Raw genomic sequence first — 21944 nt, 5'->3', positions numbered from 1 at the left:
ATCAGTCGATGCCGGAGTTTGCAGACTGCGAAGGCGATGGTTAAAGCCGAAGAAAGCAGCTGGCGTAGTTAATAGCTGGCATAATCGTCTGTAAAGCGCAGCCTAATAATTCACTCGACGCTAGTTCAAGTCACGGACCTATAAATTACAAAACATTAAACTTTTCCTAAACTGTCCAAGAAATAATTGCGACTGTAGGCGTGTAATTGGAACGAGAAACTTTTCCACCTATCCTGTATTTCCTCAAATTCCTTGAGGAGTACATGGCTCACAACGATGCAAGAGCGCTAATACTTTAAAGATTTACATGCCTGGCTCGAAGATCAGTTCACGTTCCCTACACTTGATTATTTATTCATGTTATGTGGCGCTCTTAACGAAAATATTGCGTACAAATCGCGATTTTCCACCAACTGACACAACTGCACACAAAGGTTCAAAACCGCTATAGGTGTAACACCAAGCCACTGAACACCCAGACATCAATTTTTATTTTAAATCATCATATTATCTATTTATTACATTGGGAAACAAAAATAAGTCAGATCTGAATTCTAATTTATTTAAGTAGATCATAATTTTACGTAAAAAAACAATCTGGAATTTTTGGGTGACCCACGTAAGGGTTTATTTATTTTTCTATTTTTCACGCGTCACAAACCTAACTATTTTTTTTATTTTTTATTAGTGTGGAAAAGTGGAACGTTTTCACATTTTCCAAGACATTTTCTACGACTTTCCACCACATCCCTGCTACTTTTTACTTAGAATTTTGACTTGCTGACAGTGCTAATTTGAGAAACTGGTAATTTCTAACAATCAAAATTTAAATTTTGATTAGATTTTAATAACTAGCTGAACATTCATGCTTTATTGTAATTAATGGACCTCCTGTTCCTATTGTTTTACTGATTTTAATAAAAATTCCAATAAAAATCAAAAAAAAAATCAGCCACCAAAAGTGGAATTATTTTTTCAATTCTTTTTGTTCTACCCGTACATCACAGCTTTGTAATTATTGTTTTACACCACTTATGTGGACACTGTCTTCAACTATCGCTTCAGCAAATAAATTCCATATTTGATTTCAACTTTAGGTCTTACACATAACTATTTAACAAAGCATAGGTACGTGGAAATCAATTGCTAATAATTTTTTGAGCAAAACTGTGATTCAGTAATGTATATTATTACGCAAAAATATGTTCAAAACCCTTTAGGTCGCAGCTGAAATATCCAGAAGAAATTATTATCTTTGATAATTTTGGCGGCACTATTTTTCACAGATAATTTTCACTGTGGAGTTATGAAAGACAACTCTTGTCATTTATCATTTAAAACTAAAGAATTCAAGTAGGATAAATTACTACGTAGCGCAAACTTCGATAATGTATTTCATAAAAGTTGCAACGGATCTGACGAAAGTCCGAAGAACAAAAGGAGCAATGTCATATTTCACTGGGGTGCAGATTTTATTTACGAGCTTTATCTTTAATATAGATTGCAAATTCATATTTGTAATAAGAAACTTATTGGACATACGTGAATGTTTATTTCATTGCCTCGGAGATAGTAAATATTTAATCCTGTTCTGTTATTAACAGCAGTAAATGCATTTGGGTTTCAATTAGTCGTAGGTACTCCTATGATGGTATTAATTAAATTACTCATGTAGCCAATATTACCTGTTATCCTGTTATCCACATTGCAGCTTCCTGATGAAATAAACTTTCAATGTTTTTCCGCAAACAAAGGATTTGCTTTCTATTTAATAGACAAATATGTACCATTTTACTTAATTAAAGAACGTAAACATTTAGTTTTATATTTTAATGCAAACGCTATTACTTGCAGAAATTTACATTTTGAAAGTTTTCATCGTGTGACAGCACAACCGAGACGGCTTTTGACAAAAAATATTTTTCTTCGATCACGAGACAAGCACATTAACAATTTAAATACATCTCCGAAGGGAGGACAATATTTACAAAAGTCGAAGTCAAAGTCTACAAAATTAATAACTTTTGATAAAAAATCGAGACTCTAATTTTTATAAATCGAAGTCTTTGCAAAAGCTGCCGCCCTATCTATTTCATTTGAGTGATTTGTTTAGTCCTTGGGATTTGATCGGTACGAGTGCGATACCAATCGCAACCACTTTAAAGTAAGTGGAAGTGAGATGAAAAAAGGATTTAAAATAATGGGAAATGAGACAAGAGCGAAAATCCGTTATTTCGGAAACTCGTGACTTGTTCTGCTCGCACGATAAAACAATGGTTTTAATTAAAATCGTTCAAACAACATGTGGATGTTGTTAATGCCACCTTTAATCATCAATTGAAAATTGAGCTCTTTTTATATCTATGCCTGACTTTTGATAAAGTTACTCCAATGTCAACCCGAATCCACAAGATTAAGTTACCCCCGTTTAATTGGAGCTTTAACTAATTAATAGCTCTATCAATGTTGGCTTAATTTAGCATATTTGTTTTTACTCTAAAATATTTCTGAAAGAGACTACAAACGGTTTAAGAAAATTCGAAAAAAATTGCAGATAAAGATCTAAAGCAAACAATTGCCGGCAATAACATGGAGGCGTAAATTGAATTAATTAACTTTTTGCAGAATCTCGCTGCGGGGGATTTGAAATCTTGCTGTTGTTTGATTTAAAAATACAAGAATAATGCCCACTATGCTGAACATTTCTGATTCAGATCGCTACCGCTGTTAGAGTCAATCATGTGGGGCTATAAAGATGTCATAATTTAGAAAATTGTGAAAGGTTCCTAACTATGCACCTGGCGTTTATGACTCATTCAGAATGCATTATTAAACTAGTTAAATGAGGCAATATCACGCACACACAGCTATTATTTTAAGATCCTAATCAAAACCGTTATCACGTATTTTTATGATATGAACTCCGACATACTTGTTTGTAAAACGTTGCAATATTTTTTCAATGCATTAAACTTCATCATCAAAGTTAAACAGGCTTTCATATTGATCAGCTCCGCGCTAGAAATGGGTTTTTTGACAACCATAACATTATACTTAACGTCAACAAACCAGGACATTAATATTTATGCCACGTCATGAAGCATTTGTTGAACTTGGACACGAAACCACCCAGATTTTTCATGAATATTACAAAAATGTTTCGCGCTTAAAAAAAGATTATTCAAATGTTGGGTCTCTTTAGACAAACATTTCAGTGTCGCGAGTGTGGACTTAATGGCCGCTCACCTATTTAACACAAAGCAACTGAATTAGCTTTGGAGATGCCGGATTGGGTTTTTATCAGAGCGGCCGGAGTCAGATAACGTCATCTTTATTGTTCATATATCATCTGTGAATGCAACGAATCGATTCGTCTGTTATCAATCTCAAGCGCACATCTCGTTCTGTTATTACATCCGACGTGGTTATGGTAGTCGGTCGACAACAATCCAGGTATTGTTATCAAAGAAATATGACGGATTGAGAAAACGCTTCATGCTTTCTGATGCACATAGATTAACTGTTTGCTTAAAAAGATCCCCGAAGATAAATGTCTTTTCTACTCCAGTTCAAATAAGAGCATAGTTACTTTGTTCGAGTAAGATCAATTGCATTAAACCGTTTTTTTTAAAGGTAATGTAAACGCTCAATGCTGAAATCGATTTCATCAAAAAGTCATCCATCAAGATATCGAAACCTACAAATACTTGAGCCGCCTCTTTCACTGAACGTCACCGTCAATCGCCTTAAATTCGTTACTCTAAACAAAAGCCTGTTTCTCTACATTAAATGTAAATTAACTCGATACAAAAACCTGAAGGCTTAACTTTTCACCCTTCAACATTAATCCTCATTAAAAACGGAAAGAAATGCCAACTATTACATTTTCAATCCTACGACCTCGACGGTTTTATATGTATTTGGCTTTCGTTAAATTTTGATCCCGGATTTTAAAGTTTAATCATAATTTGAAATTTAAAACTAAAAAAGGCCACAAAGCGGTTCGGTTTCAGGTTCGATCATATTGAATTGAAGATTTTCGTTCTTACAAAAGAAATTTGTTTAGTAAAGCATATACAAGCTTGCCATCGGTAAAATTAGAAACTAGAAACAATTAAGCAAAACTATTATTTAACTCGTTGTAAAATTCTTTTATTTACAACTAAAGTATGAGAAATAGTTTGCTAAAACACCCCAAGAAATAGTTTCTTATCCGTGTAACTTAGTTATACCACAGTTACCTACGGAAAACACATTTTACATACTATTTACCCGGCGCCTCCACCATTTTTGCAACCACATCGGATTTATACTATTTATTTTATTTTACTGAAAAACTCATGGGTATATAATAATTAGATATTTATTTAATTAATAATTGTTACTATGATTTTAGTAATAAAATAATGGGTAGGTATTAAATAATTTATTATAACAGAACTAATAATAAATTAATTTGAAAAATTGAAAATACTTATTGTCCATTAAAAGAACTGTAAATAGGTCAAGTTTTGAACGTTTTCTAAAAATTGTTGTAATTTTCCACATCTTTTTTTGTTCGAATATGCGACATAAATCGTGTTACTTATATCGGTGAAATAAATTCGAAGAACAAGCGTATGAAATGAATACACTTGGTCCCAATATATTGTCACCAAATCACTATGAATCTTTTTACTTTTCGCCGAATCTGAGAGGGTGAGAATATAGAACATTTCAATATTCCATGATTTATACATATAACGGTCGTCTCCCGAGAGCTTGATTCAATTGTATTTGTTGCAAACGAGATGAATTTAAAAAACACTTTTCAGTTTGGAACTAACAGAGTCAATTTATTTTTGTTTGTAATTTGCATGCGTAGTTGAGTCGTTATTAAAATAACTAATTTAGTGAAGCGTGTGATAGGAAATGTAAATGGCACAGAAGAAGAGTGGATGTTTGATAAGGCAATTAATGAACAGCAGCAGAGCTTCAGCTTTGAGGAGCTTTGTATCTCCAAAGTTCAATAAGACGATGACATACGTATTTTGCAATTAAATTAATTACTAACATTCCACTTACTACTGATTAAAGTTAGCTTGCTCGGGACGTGCTACTAATTTGAATTTAAAATAGTTTGCAAAGTCGATGCATTTCTTCCAAATACGAGTGTGTGTATCAACTAAATGTAAATCCTAACTTTGGACCATGAATGTAGATTGATTACTCGAAAATTACCGTCAAACTAGCACGGTTTAATTGAATGAAATTGCGAGAGACTGCATAATTCATTCCTCTGTAAAATTTTATGACAGGTCGGTTTTTTGCGACCAAATTAATGCCGTGTATATCTAAAGTTTCTGCGCAAAGTTTTCCAAACTAAATCTGCTGAAAAATGTTGCGGTTGTGAGATGAATGTGAGTGGGACACATTCCGAGTCGGGGGCACACAGAATGAGTAAGAAAAATGTCGTTCGATGGCCGTAGCCCCAACAGGTGAGGCCACAATATGTTTCTCTGGGGTGTCGAAAGATGCATCTCGTGAATTTAAATCAGCCTTGTTGGCGTATTTCATCGTTCCGGCGAAGGAATTGCACATTTGGCCAATAATTTTATAAAACTTTCGGTTTAATGGCTGGCCCTTGGGAAAAATAATATTGGATTGTTTCGAGTCAGATATTCAAGTTACGAATAAACTTTAGAAAAGGTTACCTCTTTTGTTAACATTTACTGCTGGACATTCTCTAGTTGCTCCCTAGACATTTGCACGATTCAGGAGTTTCCCTCACTGTTTTATTTTATATGCGGGATTTGAATGAAACGTTGACATTTAGGCGCAGATTATTCGCGCGAAACTTTTACGATAATTACCATAAAAATTCCGGATTCCGGTTAATCCTTGATGAAAAGGACACTTTATTTGCTCCGAGGAGCCAGGTAAAAGTCTCCATCGAATATTTATGACATGTAAACTACATTTCTTCCGGTGAAGAATTGGCCCGTGATCGATGAATGGACATCCAGTCAACTATGCATTATTCATTGGAACTCCGGTACAGTCGTACCCCGGAGACGTCGCAAACTCCGGGGGCACATCCATTGGCCATGCTATATTCTTATCCGATTTCACCGCATTCGCTCATGTTTATTTGGAATATTTCAGACCGAGTCAAATTTAGTCTCTAAAGTCCTGAATACGAATAAGATTTTCATGTTAAATACTGAATACGGAGAGAAAAACCCTCGGAAACCCAATCGAGAACCGAAGATAAATTATTACATCGTTGTATTTGCACTAAATAGCTGACGTGCACTACCCGAATCGTAAACTAAGATAAGGGGAAAACACTGAAAAAAACACTCCGAGCAACGTTCATAAATCTCAGCAACTACCAGACCAGGCTTTTCAAATCACTTGCAAAGCCAGAAAATTAATAAGAAGCATTCGGCAATAGCATTCATTTTATAATTAGCGAGCTCATTACATTATTGCCTGCACCGGATTTAATTGCATTGGAAGAAACACTTTGAAATCAATTAATTAATGGCTTGCTTTTGACTCCGAACTATTCGATACGTGCTCTCCCTTTAGCAGCTAATTGCGATTTATTGACGCCAAGTAATAAGCCCCACAATAAAAATCTGTTATGGATAATGTAGAGATATATCGAACCTAATCCAATTTTGGTAGTTGGAGTTATAACGTATATATGAAACATTCCAGACAATTATTGGTCAATTTGTTTCATTTATTGCGTTCATATATTTTAAAAGCGCAAGTATCAGGTTTACTAGAGGATTTATCGTACGCTTTGACGGTTTTCATGTGTACAAAGTATGAGGACGTGGTACTTTAGCTTGTCCGAAACAAAATTATTAGCACTAATAAATTTGAAAAAAGTTTTACGAGTTGGTATTGAGAACTAGTCTCAGTCACGAAAACTTGTTATTCATAACAACAAACATTTGTCTCCTAACTTTAATATGACATTTACAAGTTGTCTACATTAAAACTGAATTGTAGATTGTCTTGAATAAGAATTTCGCTCGTGGCTCTAACACAGCAGATGGCAATTGTTGCAATTTCAAAAAATGAATCAAACTCTACTTATTTTCACAACCCGATGCCAAAAATCTTTGTAACGTGCTATGAATTAGAAAAATATGTGTCATACTTCTTTGTTAACTTTCAATGGGAAACAGGAAACGCAATAGAAAAGCTGAGCTTTGAAGCTCTAACAACAAAGTGTCTTTTGTAATTATAAAACAATATTTTTGCAGTTTAGTGAAAACGTAAAGAATTTAATTTCAAAGACATTTTCTCTTTATTTTGCATTTTGTTAAAGCTCACACTTGGCTGAAAGAGAGACAATGCTTATAACAAGTCCACAATTGACACATGACAACACATTTCAACCTCTCGGTAGGCAGATTCGGACTTTTTCATTTGCTTGATCCATTTGTGGCACTTTTGGTTTTTCAGCCAGTGTTCAAATATTGATTAAAAACTGAAACGAGCACTTTTGTTGTTTATATTTTCGTACACGCATTTGATTGGTAACTGGAGATAATCGGGAATAATTTTTGATAAAATGGAGGTTTAAATACAGAAGACATTCCGCTCGTTGTTGTGAAATATTTGAGCAAAAGCGCGACTTTATGAGACATTTAATTAATGAAATCGTGTGCGAGAACGCTTGTCTGTACAGAAGATTCATTAAGGTCACATTGAAAGTGATTAGCAGTAGTGAAGCGTAAATATTTGTAAATTTACGACGAAATAATAATTGAGTTTTGAAATAATAATTATGACAAAAGAGGGTGAGGTCGTTATTGTTCGGCAAAGCGCAACTGTAGGGGAAGAGTTAAGGCATTTCAGCTCTTAATTGGGCGTCGGCGTCGTTTAGCGTAAATAATTCCCGTGTCGTAAATAAATGGCTGGCATTATTAATTTATCAGCTTGGCAAATCTTGCTTTTAGTAAAATCTGATCAGTAAAGTTTGTAGATATTCCATTTAACGGAAACAACAAACGTCCAGAGAAACGCTATCCGGGTAGAGGCACTCTCTCCGCCGAAAACTACAACAGGGCAACTAGGTTAAGTGCTAAGTTCTGGAGTATATCCTCTCTTATCCTGCTCGAGGACAATTGCACCTGGCCGCGACGCCCACAAATCACTTTAATTACGTCTGATAATAACATACGTACACTCAAGAGAGTGCGTGCGGTTTCTCAACGGCTTTTTGTTCACTCCCTATTGTTTATTAAGCACCTTGTGCGAGTAATGAAGATGCTATTACGGTTTTTGCCGCGTCTCGCTCCGATTGACGCTTTTTTGTTGCATTTAACTTCCTTTGTCGCCGGGGGTAATTTTAAACCCGATTCCAACAATATTCAGTCGTTAGACGAATAAAATACTCCCCAAACCCATTTACATCCAAAAAGATAAGACAGCCGAATACATTGTCGGCGCTTTTAAAGCCCAGCGTGAATAATTGCTCATTATGGGAACTGACAATTTTTTACGAGGTTTTGCTGCAAAAACTATCGGTTTAATTGTTCGTAAAATCGCTCTGTCCAATGCAATATTTAGAGCGCGCTATCCGCGTAAATTTCAAGTGGAAAGACGATAAAATCGCGATAAACTTGGCCGGGATTTTCCAAATTTTAAGGACACGGGTTGGCGAAATTGCCGACTTGATTGCTTGCTAAAACTCAAAGTGAATATAATGGAGATTTTATTCACAACAACTGGGACTAGGTCACCTTAATAATTATTTCAGTGGCGATGTTCCTGCTGACCAGGGCCTGAACTTGGGCTCAGAGTCAACACAAGATCGGCCAAACACGGCAAACACAAGAATCAAATCAACGTAATACAAGCAATTATTGCTTCACCTATTTGTCCTCAATTACTTCCTCGGCCGGAGACTTGGCCGTCCACATATAACACTCCTCCAGCGTATAATTGTTTAATTTCACTCGATTCTGTTTAGACGACCAATTTTATTTGACTTTGTTATCATTGTTCTCCAAACAGTAACCCTAGATGAATCGTAAACATTGACTTAGGTACCTTTGTAATAAAGTGGCAGTGGGGCTCATTATATTACTGGCCAAGATACATAAGACATTTATTTATAGCCAACAGTCGGTTCCTTAGTTTTCGCAAAGTTGCATTTTTGTGTTGGCGGGGAGCAATGTTTGCCTTAAAAGGATTACACTATAGTAGTAATAAACAAATTTACAGTGTTAGTTGTTCTTGCCACGAACTAATTTATAAGATCCTCCTCAGTGTTTGCTATGCACTTATAAGCTCATCAACCCCGAGGAACACGTTAACATTTGCCTCAGAGAAAATTACACTCTATGTATGACATCGTTTAGGGTCGCTCGAGGTGCAATGAAAGCCTTCGTGGACCCTAGCAGGTCATAAGAGCTCAACAAACACGTCTTGTTTTGACCGTTTGTTATTCATCATGTAACTTTAAATGGGGTAGTTTCTGGCCCTGGAAGGCTCCGTTTTGCGCCGCTCACAGTAGACGGTTGATAGATAATAGATATTTGCTCTCCCATAATAGATAACGAAGCGGATTAGCGCCCGAATGCTGAGTTCTCGATTTAGTAATTAGAGACCAACGTAAAGCACAGTTGCACAAAAACGAGTTTTAAGCTTCTCTGGTTTATTGCTGCGCATAATAATGCAGAACTACACGTCATTACCGGAATATTAGCATTTTCCCGGCAAACCTGCAGGATTTTATGCAAAATTTTGCTAGATTTAATGAGCTAATGAAATATTAAAAATTTTTATTTTCAACCGGCACTTAATGAAACTCCGAGTCACGCAAATCTCTTGATTTAATTTGGTTTCTTTTCAGGTGCCGTGGAGACTTATTCCAACGAGGGGTTCCTGAACGGCAACGTCAGCACATATCCCTACTTCGAATTCAATGTACCCCGAAATGTCACCACCGCAGTCGGCCAGACTGCCTTCCTGCACTGTAGGGTGGAACAGTTGGGAGACAAGGCGGTAAGTTGGATAAATAAAACGTGTTGCCGCGCAAATTTCTTCATTTAACTTGATCGCAGCGATTTTAATAAACCTAGCATTAAAACGACCATATTTCAAAATTGTGAAGGAAGAGAGAAGCGCAATTTCCGTAGCTCTGCATTGACGAATGATTACACCCCAGCTAGAACTGCGGTCATGAGAGATGTTACTTGTGACAGAAACAAATTATCTTACGTTAGTACAGACTACAGACTCATCCACTATAACTCATTTCGTCAATTAATTCTTTCGGTTTTTTGGCCACGTCGACATTAAAATGTTTTTCTATTCACTGTTAACAACTATTTTCGTAATAAATTATACATTTGAAGCGTTTATGAGACTCAGCGTTGTAAAAACGAATCATTGTAGAAAGATATTTATGATTCGCTACGGTGTAGTAAAGTTATTCAACAAAGCATTTTCTGCAACAATGAGGGAATATCGTCTGTTTACTAATGTGGAAACTGCAAATAAAACCTGAACTCCTGACCCTTGGCAATGTCAGTATCTGATTCGTATTAACCGAATTCGAAAATAATTAACCAATTGCAATTGGTGCATCTCGTGCAGCGAAATTATGACTCGCTCTTTAATAATAAATCTACATTCGATTCAATTCGTTCAAGCAATAGATAAAGCCGGCACACAAATCTTTTATTTTCCCGCTTCGATCTATTGTAATCTAATATCTTTTTTATTTTGGCACAGTTTACAGCAACACTCTACATAACTGCTCGAAAATAGTGAACCATAAAGCTTTTCATTTCACTAGTTGCATTGAATAGTCGCGTCGCAACGTCGCCATTTCTCTTCTAAAGTGCATAACATTTAGTTAGAACTTGATCCTTGACCCACAAAATAATTCGCGAACGAGTTCCGGTGTTTGCGTAACTGAGTAAGATAATTTATAATTTTAGATCAACAATAATGGAGCCGTAATTTGCATTTTTCGGGCGAAAATTCGCCCTGCGTTAAAGATAAACAAATAGTGCTAAGAGTTCTACATCTTCAGTCGGATTTAATTTATCTCGTTTGGGAGTTTACATATCCAGTGCTCCATGGCAGCTAATTAATTAACTGAATTAAGTAAAATAAATATTCCTGTTCTTCTGGACGGCTTTATTTTGCGCGATAACAGACCGCCGGGGATAAATTGGGAATTTGAAGAGGAAGAAAAACCCTCTGACTTGGCAGCGCGGTCCTAACGTTGCATTTGTATACTGCAGATTTTGTAAAATGATACATTCAACATTTGTTGTGCGGGCAGCCGTAATACGAAATCCGTTTCAGCTAAGAACGGGTCTGCTGAAATTTTACGATCTGCCAGGCTGCCGTGGCTTACGATACTAAAACCGGCACTCAAGGTATCCTGTAATTTGAGTTTTTATGCTCGAGACCAACCGCTATGCATAGTATTAGGTTTTATGCGTTCTTTAATTTTGGACGACTTCTGTCTCTTCTATTATCCAACATGTCAATTATCGTCTTTAGCCTGTCGTTCTCTTTTATTAAACTGCACCAAAGCAACAAATAACTGCGGTTTCCGTTAATTAGGCAATGCATTAATCGAGCAGTAAATCACATTTGGTGCATCAGATGCGTCTTCATTAAATTAGCTTTGAATCGGCAGCGGCTCAAGCGTCGGGGGGCAGTTATCTTCCGGAATTACCGTGCCACTCTGCTTGCATATAATATGTCAGAAAATACAGGTTAGTTTACGGCGTGTTTAGAGTAATAGAGCTGTCAAAGACAATCCTCCAATTATTTAATTGAAAGCTGGAAGGATCTATTCGCTGTCTAAGTGACGGATTTGCGCCCAAAAAAGCTTAATTATCCCTAAGCAAATTAGAAACAGGGCAATTACATCTGATCATTAATATTCCGTGTGTGCACTGTTTTGCATTTTACATTTCCTGTTCCGGACGTCGCAAATCCGAAATGACATTTCTGTGCATGTAATTCCGAGTCGTAGACAAAAATATTTAATTAGATTCAAAGCGCGTGTATTTTTGTGATGAGTATGTTGAGACGATCCGGCTGTGCCGTTGCAATTATGTGAACTTGTGTAACGGAAAAGATAAATCGGAGTGATCATTTGCGAGAAAAAGCTTCATTTAATTTGCGAAATCCGAGATTTCTTGGTTATTTATTTCGACTAATGAAATATACAAAAAGGTAGGAGTTTCCGTCTGGCTTGGCTGGATCTACATTATTTCATATTTTCTTGTTTGAACTTTGCCAACCAATTTCAGCTTTTTTATATTTCGATTTCTAAAATAGGTATGAGAATGTCAAGTCAATTTCTTATAAAATATGGAGAGTTTATTTAATAAAAGGAGAACAAAGTTTCCGAGATCATTCCTAGCGAATTGATTTTGCACCTCTCCCCCGTAGTTTCTCCTTTAAAGCAACAAAATTTCACGCAACAGAGGGTAAAAGCTTATATGTATCGATTTAAACTGAGCCTGCAGATTTGGAAACGAACAATGAAAAAAATATATACTTATTTAACGCAGCGACACTTTCCAACTGGCTATCGACTCGAATTCCAATTTTTCTCCACGAAACTTTCGGCGAATTTTCTGCAACAACTTCTCGACAAGAAAGGCATTAATTACGTAAAAGAAAAACCAACGTAGTTTCCTATTACACACGAGCTTTCGGTGAAATGAAAAGTCTATACAAAATGCAACAGAGTTTTATGCGCAAAGTTGAAAGTTGTTTACTGCAACTAGGCCAACTTGAGAAAGCACTGCGAAATATATTCAACCATAAATTATTTTATGAGCACAAGGAATTGTTTACAAATAAAAAACTGACAAAATTTTATTGGCGCCGCATTAGATGAAATGTAAATGAGTGAAACAATATTCATTCCTCTCGACTCCCATTAGTAAGGTAAGAAATGGATCGGAGTTGAACGTCTGACAAGTTTCCACTAGACCTTATCCTTATTAATGGTAGGTATCCCATGCGAGCTCACTGCAAAATACACAGTGCACACCCAAAAATGAATATCTTGGCCTAATAAACCAAATTATTTATTATAATTATTGTAATTTGTAAATTTATTTCTAATTGAACACATTTTGTGTTTGAAAATTATTACGAAAACATTTTATGGATCAGTCATCCTTAATTAGTAGTTCAAAAAAATGCCACTATTTAAAGCACGTAATTAGTAATAAATTAAATTAATTAATCACGATTCACAATATGAAATTTAATTTTAAAACGCTGCCTATAAATATTATATTTATATTTGTTTTTATTGACTCGTAATTACTGGAGTATTTTATTAATTATCCAACGAGTACCAATACACAAAAATTATTTTGCTGTTAAACTTTGATTATAAATTTTTAATTATTTTACGAACGTGGAAACATTAGTGGTAATGAACGAATGTCAGAAATACAAAACATGTTTTCAGAGTTTTTTACGGACGCTTTCTGTTCATATATTTTAAACGAAGCTACATTTTTACATGAGTATCCAGGAATCAAAAGTGAGTTATTCGTTTTGTGCAAGCCCTAAAGCCCTAGGTCAAAATTTCTGTCGTGAGGACTTTCCGCGCCGAGTTTGGCGAAACTTTTTACCATTTTTCTAAGTTTATGATACAAAAGTTGCAAACAAATTTTAGCGTAAAATTATTCACACCGAAACTTTTGCTAGGATCAAGCGTGAAAAAATACGACCTGACAGAGTTGTTTAGTTTCGACGCTTTAATTGCAATCACGTCACAAATTCAATATTTTGCCTTGTGTTGGACGAGGTCTGTGCGAGCCTCACATCCACGGTGGCCTTCCACCAGTTGTACCACGGCACGAATTGGTTTTTGAACAGCAGATACATACTGGACACGTATCCGGCCAAGACAAGGGCCAGGAACATGTATATGCTGGCTTTGATCCACTTCTTCGAGACGCCGGCTTGGTTCCCTTCGATTATGAAATACTCCATTCCGATGAAGCAAACCGTTGCCAGACCGATCGTTACGAGGGTGAGCAGCAGGGCGATCACGACATCGGCCTGCATGTGGACCTTGTTCCGGGGGTGCAGTAGCCATATTTTGAGACTTTCGCAAACTGTGTACCGACGGGTTTGGATTGATCGGTATCTGTAGCCGCACAACTCGCAGGTGAGGCGGAACGATTCATTTATCCACGTTTCGAGGCAGGATAAGTGCACGTATGCCAGAGATCCCTTGCAACGACAGGGGGATATTAAATTTTCACCAGGCACATTGTTAGCGTGACATATACGGCAAACACTAAAATTTGATGATGATACGGATGAGGGATTTTTTTCCAAGCAGTTCAGAAGGGCCGCTTTCGATTCCTTACTGTCTAGGGAGACGCTTATACTAGATTTTTTTGACTCGATCACCGACATTTCTAATTGGACTTCTTGACAAACAGAATTTTGAAGGACATGACGTTTGGGTGAAGTGATACTGACTTTAGGTGCATCGGTAAACTGATCACCAGTAATGGAAAAATTTCTTTAAGTGCAATTTTAAACAAATTTGAGATACAAAAAACTAGTAATACCCTCTGTAGGAAATTTTCTCAGCGTTAATTCTAGTTTCTTAAAACTCGTAGAGACAGAGACATTAGTCAAAATTCAACATTTATTTTACAACACTTTTTGAGCTTTTATCGACTGGACAGTGGACTAGATGGCGATATTGAAAATGGAATAAAATGGTGAAGTAAGAGATGAGCAAAATGACGAATTGCCGAATCAATTATTTAAATCCTATTCCGCGACGCGTAATGTGAAATAATGATTGCATGCTTCATTTCAATTAAAATATAATATATGAAATGGTGATGTCATAGCTGATAAAATAACAAAGATAATAAATTTTGCAAATAACTCGCGTTAGATTTATTGACAAATGGGATGAGGGCTGAATAATTGATGCGAAAGAGGTTAGCGTCATTAATATGAGTAAGAATTTTAATTCTATTATGAATTAATAAAGAGTCAAACATAAGGAAGCCTTTGCTTATTAAATAAGTTAATCAACACCACAGCAAATTCACCTAACGAGTTTCTAACTTTGTCCTCGGTGTATTCATCAATAACTAACTGAGTTTGCTAACTCCATCCTACTATTATAGGTAAGCATAATCCTTTAGGTTCATTCAGTCCCGATGTTGTCTTTGCGGCTGGGCAAAAAGCTTTGTTTTTAGTTCGGGGGAAGAAAGCTAATCCGCAAATAAAATATTTGCGGAGATTTCGGTTGGAGTTTGATGAAAAATATCTTATTTTTGAAAGCATCATTATGCAGACTGTACTCTGTCAACAGCAAGGTGACGCTTTAATGAAATGCCATAAAATGACTTGCAAACTTCTTTTATTATCCTCCTTATTACTTTATCCCAGTGGCAGGTACAGGACAGAGTTATTCCCGACACTTTAATAAAGTTTAGACTTTCTCTCCTGGTTGGAGCTTTAATTTCTTGACTTGGTTGCTGATTGAAATATTTGTGCGACTTAAGTCTGCCATCTGTGCTTTATTATTCGATTATAAAATAAATTCCCAGCTGGATAAAAGCGCAACTCTGGAAATGAACTCGCAATTTGTACACATACACAGAAAAGATTTAATTCTAATCTCGAAATTTAATATTAATTTACGCAATAAATAATTCCCCCAGTGTTGCGAACTTGCTCACGCTCAAATTTATTGCTTTCAAGTGCTTACTATTGTCCATAAATTTTGAACAAAAATACCTCCCTGGCGTTATCAAAGATATCTCAAATTTTCGCTAAAACAATAACGAAATGTTGCGAGCACGACAACTCCCAAGTTTCTCCCGGACAATCTCTAATATACTTTCTTAAACAGGTTTATGTTTAGTAGCTTTGTAAGTTGAAAAGTTAAAAGCTTGCTATACGTAGCCAATTTTCTAAAGATGGATCAGTTACGGAGTAAACACTTTAAGATCCAATAAAAGACAACAATTCTTGAAAGAACCCTGACAACGACTAAACCGACGACTTGAAAATCAATCTGTGTTCTGTGAAATCACAAATCGGATCAACCGACTCAGTAAGCTGCTTGCGTATTCCGTAATCTGTAATCTGCACTGCTCAATTTACAATTAGCATTCTTTCCAAGCAAGACCCCTCCATACTATAGCTTTTTCAACTTGCTCGTTGATCCAAGATCTGAAACAATAGTCACAATCGCTTTCTCTGAACGTTATAAAAATATTTCTCTAAAATTTCAAGAGTAGTTTAATAATGATGTCTAGCAGACGAGTCGTGGATGTTGAAATTAAAAAAAATCGACAGTAATCTAAGGTTTGACTTACTTTTACGACCGAAATGAACTTGGCGAAAGATTCAAAACTGAGTTGATCTCATTAGCATTGCAAAAACTTGCGAAGCTTTTTGATTTTCTCGCATTTCCTGCTAAAATGCTAAATTTCTTTGATATTTCCGGTAATATGATTTTGCGTTTCCTTGTATCGAACTGTTTGCGTTTGGGGTAACCGCCCGTGAAACCGCAGTTCTAGTCCGAATTGATTAGATAATTAATCGGCGTCGATTTTCAAATAACAAGCAGATAAGCCGACCAAATCCGTGTTTTATGGCGGTGCGATGTACAGATACGCGTAAAGCCGGTGAGATGACGTGCAGCCGCCCTTTGTATAATACAATTTCTACATTAATTAAGGTTGGCCTAATCGTATTTTACCATTTCATGGGTCAATTCATATTTGTGTGCAATTATTAGTGGGAAAAGTTTCTCCTCTCATTTGTCCAACACAAAAGCGATTACTACAATAACCCTTTGTTTAAAGGCTTGTGCTAGTCATACAGGCGTTGTTCAGGTTTAGCACTGTATTGATTCCAGTTTAGTCTTGCCTTGTAAATTTCAGGCGGATTTATGTGGTATTTTTGTAGGTACCGCAGGATAATGCAAATTGCCGGCTGCGGATTAAGATTTGAATATATCGAGGGTGTATGACCTATTTACTAAATTTACCTAAAAATTCTAAAATATGCGCGTTTAGGGATTAAGTTTTCTACTTGTACGACATTGCTACGAGGACGAAATTGATGTCATCACAGCTCAATTGACAAAGGCATGAACTTTATGTTTCGCATAATACACTTTAAAACACTTTGTTTTATGTCTAGGGGAGACGGTTTAAAAGATTTAACGCAGATTTTCAGCAACGTCAAATTTGACGCTGTATTAGAAGTAATCTTTATCGCCATGTTAATAATGGTTACAAAGGTTTAGGATCAGTAGCCTTGAACGTAACAAAGACTGGACCTCGTATGTTACTGGCGGGTTGTTAGCCTTAATTATCTAATAATAATTACGTTCGCAGTGTATCATATTCCTCACGTTACAGACTTTCCACAAACACAAGCCATTATCCGCAAAATCAAATTTAAAAATCCTAGTGAAATATTTTGCTTCTACGTATAAAACTGCATAATTCATAAAATATACCGTGAAATAATAACGCTGTTAACATTAATTTAATGTATTTAAGAAAATATTTTTGGAGCTATTATGTTACATTTCGTTTAAATCTTACCCTGAAATAGGATGCGAACAACTTGTGCATTTAATGTCAATTCTTTAGAAATCAAAAAATATTTTAAATATCGCATTCTTACATAAATTATTCTGAAGAATGAAACAGAATGCATTAATTTGGTGAATAAGATTATTTTTTGGTTTCTAGAATTAACTCACGGTAGGTATTCCATGACTTTTCATTCTAACAATTTTAATACTAATATTATATGTAAGGTGCTGCAATTTTAATAAAATTAACAGTAGTTGTAATATTCATTTTCATTCTTTTAATTTCATAAAAAATCTTGTATTCCATCAATTTTTTGGGGCTTCGGTTAAATTTAATGGTAGGCAAAGTTTAACATTTATTGTTAGTTTTTTCTTCTTCTCTTACCTTTGTATTGTTTCTAGTCTTTAGTTTAAATACAAAACGATTATTTTATTTTCTGTAATGATGAAAAATAAATAAATTATTATTAAATTATTATTATTATTATTATTATTATTATTATTATTATTATTATTATTATTATTATTATTATTATTATTATTATTATTATTATTATTATTATTACTATGTTTATTCTGCATAGTACTCGGAATGGAAATGGAAAAGATTAATGAAAATCTACATATGAATTATTGTATTTGAAAATTATTATCACCAGAATATTTTTAAAGAGTTCCGTTAAAAATTTATTTGGAGTTTTCTTTATTTACTCATTATTTATATAGTACAAGATTGTATTACATATTCTTTATTTAAATAAAAAAATAAGGCATGCTGTATATGGGTTCATTTTTTTTTTAATTCCGGACAAAATCTGGAGACCAATTCGCAACAATTTTTGGCATTCTAGATACTCGGATCAGCCCAGAATTGATCAAAAAGTATGTAAAATGGTTAGAAAAATAAGATTCTGTTTTCGTATTTTACAATCAATCAAAAAATCTGCTTCTCTACAGGGACCATAAATCTACGTTAAGGGATCGTATTCAGATCATATGAGTATCAGATAATTGATCGATCCCTAATGAGATCAAACGGATTTTAATCAATGATCATACTGTGTGCTAAAATCTTTAAAAAACTACTAGGTGCTCTAAAAACACTTGATTTGGTTTGACCCTGTGTCGCCTTGTAAAATTCAATTTTCTTTAGCTTAGAAAGGTGTCGAATCGATTGGTGTCTTAAGCAAGTTACGTTTTGAAGGTGATATTATGTGAGAGAAAAGGAGTCTAGCTAATATTATGACTACATAACGCAGTCAGATGGGAAATGCTTTCAGAGTAGAACCTCTCGAGCTAATTTATGACTTCATCTCCGGATTTTTTCACTCGCCTTTATACTTTTAGCAAATAATACAGTAAATTCTCGTCTGGCCTGCCTAGTTTACTGAACATTTCCTCAATTAGTTCATAGTTCCAGTGTAGTCCAAGGGTAGCGATGCTAATGTTGCTCTCATCTCTATTTTGCAAGTTGACAATGACATTACCAGCTTTAATAATGTCGCATCCATTGTTCTAGCAAATATATTGCTGGTTACAAGCGGTGCGTTGCTGTTTCAAGCGTTGTTAATTCACGAAATCTGCAGATTTTGTAAATTACGACCCTCATCTGCGTCATTTCCCGCGCAATACAATAACCGTCTCATATCCTCAACCGGTAAAAATTTGTCCGATGATCGTTACTGCGGCCGCAAATGCGTCAGCCCTCGACGGAACGAGGAACACCTCTTGATGGATGTGTGTACTCTCGCATCCGGGCGCGATGGGAACAGGCTTTGGGTTGCCAGTATTTGTGTTTAAGCTTCATTAGAGCGGCCGAGCCGAGTATTAGGGCAAATGCTAAAATCGGGCCATAATTCTCAATAGTGAGAGCGAGCGCAACTCTCGGAAGACGTCGGAAGTTCGCAAGCCTCTACGTTCCGGACGTACCGCAATCTTGGCTAGATAATCACCCCCGTGAGTGCTGATTGCGAATACCGCAGAGATCAGCTGTTAAGCTGACGGGCCTAACGCTTCCCATGAATAGTCTTTAAACCATTCGACAATAATAACCGGAATTATTGCGAGGAGGACTTGCCAATACCACGCATTTCTGGCATTTCTCACGCCAGCAAGACACCAACTGCACGATCCCCCATAAAACATATTTTTTAAATAACACACTGTACAAAGCTAGTGTGTCTCTCAAAAAACCTACGTCCGGACTTTGGTGATTGGTAATAAAATTAACACACCACAGTGATCTAAAACAATACTACCAGTATGCAAATTATGATACAACATACAGTTAGATTCAATTGCGCCTGGTAATAGACGGCAGAGTTGTGATAGCTTGCCTGAGGTAACCAAATAAAGCAAAATATTCGTATTTAGAAGCAGCGAGCGAGACACAATTCCGTATATTTTAACACACTTCATTTTTTCGTATCGTACAGTTTCGGCGTTTTTAACAGTTTTAATTAAAGTTGAAAAGTTGCGTGAATCGAGGGAGAAAAAATCTAATATATAAATTTGCCTTAACAAAACTTTTAAAGTCAAAGTGGGTGACTTAAGTTGTAAATTTAACTTGCTTGCAATAAATTCTTTACTATTTCAGAACGTGCCCGAAAAGTTTTATAGCGATTTTCTCAATTTGCGTATGTGGGTATTTTCTTTTACGGCAGTATTCTCTTCTACACCATTAATTTTTTGAAGTCGTTTCCTTAAATTTATGAACTAAAATAAATTAACTGATGTAGCTAATTCTTCGATTCTAAACACGGCGCTTTATCCCCTCTCGATTTTAGTAAATCATAATTCATAACTTTTTAAAATAACGGTTTTAAACTATCACGTAAGTGAAATACATTGTAAATTCTATTAGAACCTCTTTTTAATACATGCTTAAGAGCGTTTTAAACTTTCAGCGCAAGCTTTACGACCCGAATAGACTTTATGTCTTTTGCAACTGTTAGTACTTGATTAACAATCCATCAATAAATAAAACCCCACGTATTTTTTATGTGCGTGACAATAAACCGAAAATTGCGCACCAATTTTTCTCTCGCATTCTTTGAGTTTTAAAATATGTAAACACACATTCATTTTAAAAAAGCCACCCGTTCAAATTAGCGCAACGGAAAATTATGGAAAAGCTGGCTTTTTATATTGCAAAGGTGAATGTTGTGTTCCCTTTGAAAGCGACTTCGGTACCGTAAAATTTTAATTTCTCTATAAAAAAAGTTCATAAAAAATGTAATATTACATTCGTGCTTTTCGACAGTTCAAAATTCATATTTTGCTAAAAACAAAGTCGTAAGCTATATGCAACATGCAGTCTGCATTTTCCAAGAAACTTATTTTTATTTATTTAAAAGGCTGTAATATCTGTAAGTATTAAAACTCCTTGAGCGAGAAAGTACTCCCTGCTTTAGTTACCCTGTCGTCTGCAGAAATGCAGGTAGGATTCGATTTTTGGCTTTTATTTTTGCGCCAAGATATGCAAAACTCTACAAACTGTTTTTAATAGAATTGAATACGTACAAGCATTTATAAAACTCTACGAGTGATGCAATTTTCACCTGCCTCATTCCATAAACGCAGCTTTTAATATTTCATTTTACCTATGCATAAAAAGCCGTCCTATTCTTTCAAAACTGAAAAAAAACCGTTTTATTGATGTACATAAAATCACTAAAAACAATTTTTCATTTACAAAACCCATTGCCTCTGCTTGGAATAAATAGTCATCCGAACAATAAAATTTTTACTGAAAGTTAAAAACACCTTATTTATTTTTCAATTGTTTGGAATTTCAGAGTTATAAATTTACAAAACTATAAAACTTTTGTTTGTCACAAAATAATGGATTTCATTTAAAACCCATGTGGCTAATGGCAAGCCAAATTCAAACACCAAACAAATCGCCATCGGTTAATCACTCCGCTTTAAGCAGCTTAATAATAAACAGTTTTTCACTCTAGTTAGAATAAAATTAAGAGCGGATCTGAAAATAATGGAGTTTTGTTCCCTTTCGGAAAATTGAGTAAGGTACAAACACGTCCATTAAAGGCTTTAATGCCGTGAAAGCATTATGGATTTTCGTCTTATCCATTTCCGTAAAAACGGTTATTATATTTTATTTCCATCTCACACGTTTGATCGCAGCGCAGAGGAAACAGCATTGCATCGAAATCGCGAGGAAACGGGCTTGGGGGTGTTTTTGTTTCAGACTTAACGTTTTTTTAATATAATGGCGCCTGCCAGAAGATAATGCACATAAGAAGCAATATTCCGAATTTCGGAGGCATTAGAATCCAGACGACAATATCATGGAGGAGAGGCGTTTGACGGCGACCGCATC

At 35.5% G+C, this 21944-nt stretch overlaps 2 protein-coding genes across 3 annotated transcripts in view; one reads left to right on the top strand and one right to left on the bottom strand.

Annotated features, from left to right (window-relative positions):
- LOC662052 (zwei Ig domain protein zig-8) overlaps positions 1–21944 on the top strand; it is an 85523-nt gene that overhangs the window by 50299 nt on the left and 13280 nt on the right. The window contains exon 2 of the mRNA XM_015982164.2: positions 9863–10014. Coding sequence (XP_015837650.1) covers positions 9863–10014 — 152 coding nt within the window. The remainder of the gene's footprint in view (positions 1–9862; positions 10015–21944) is intronic.
- Positions 13746–14514, bottom strand: LOC103313675 (E3 ubiquitin-protein ligase MARCHF8). 2 transcript variants are annotated; one of them, XM_064355623.1, is made up of 2 exons: positions 14385–14502; positions 13746–14311 (listed from the first exon to the last, which is right to left on the bottom strand). In XM_064355623.1, the coding sequence occupies exon 2, from the start codon at positions 14074–14076 to the stop codon at positions 13774–13776; it is 303 nt and encodes a 100-aa protein (XP_064211693.1). In that variant the 5' UTR covers positions 14077–14311; positions 14385–14502; the 3' UTR covers positions 13746–13773. The 2 variants fall into 2 exon arrangements, with proteins under 2 accessions (XP_064211693.1, XP_008195779.1); XM_008197557.3 differs by having other exon boundaries at positions 13746–14514.

The sequence above is a fragment of the Tribolium castaneum genome, chromosome 3 (genome assembly GCF_031307605.1).
Source record: "Tribolium castaneum strain GA2 chromosome 3, icTriCast1.1, whole genome shotgun sequence".
In the NCBI taxonomy this organism is placed as follows: domain Eukaryota; kingdom Metazoa; phylum Arthropoda; class Insecta; order Coleoptera; family Tenebrionidae; genus Tribolium; species Tribolium castaneum.
Note: the sequence above shows the minus strand (reverse complement) of the source record. Positions and strands in the feature narration are given on the sequence as shown.

Excerpts from the sequence above, each read along its gene's own strand:
- LOC103313675 (XM_008197557.3), bottom strand. The coding sequence starts at position 14,433 with ATGTCGGTGATCGAGTCAAAAAAATCTAGTATAAGCGTCTCCCTAGAC.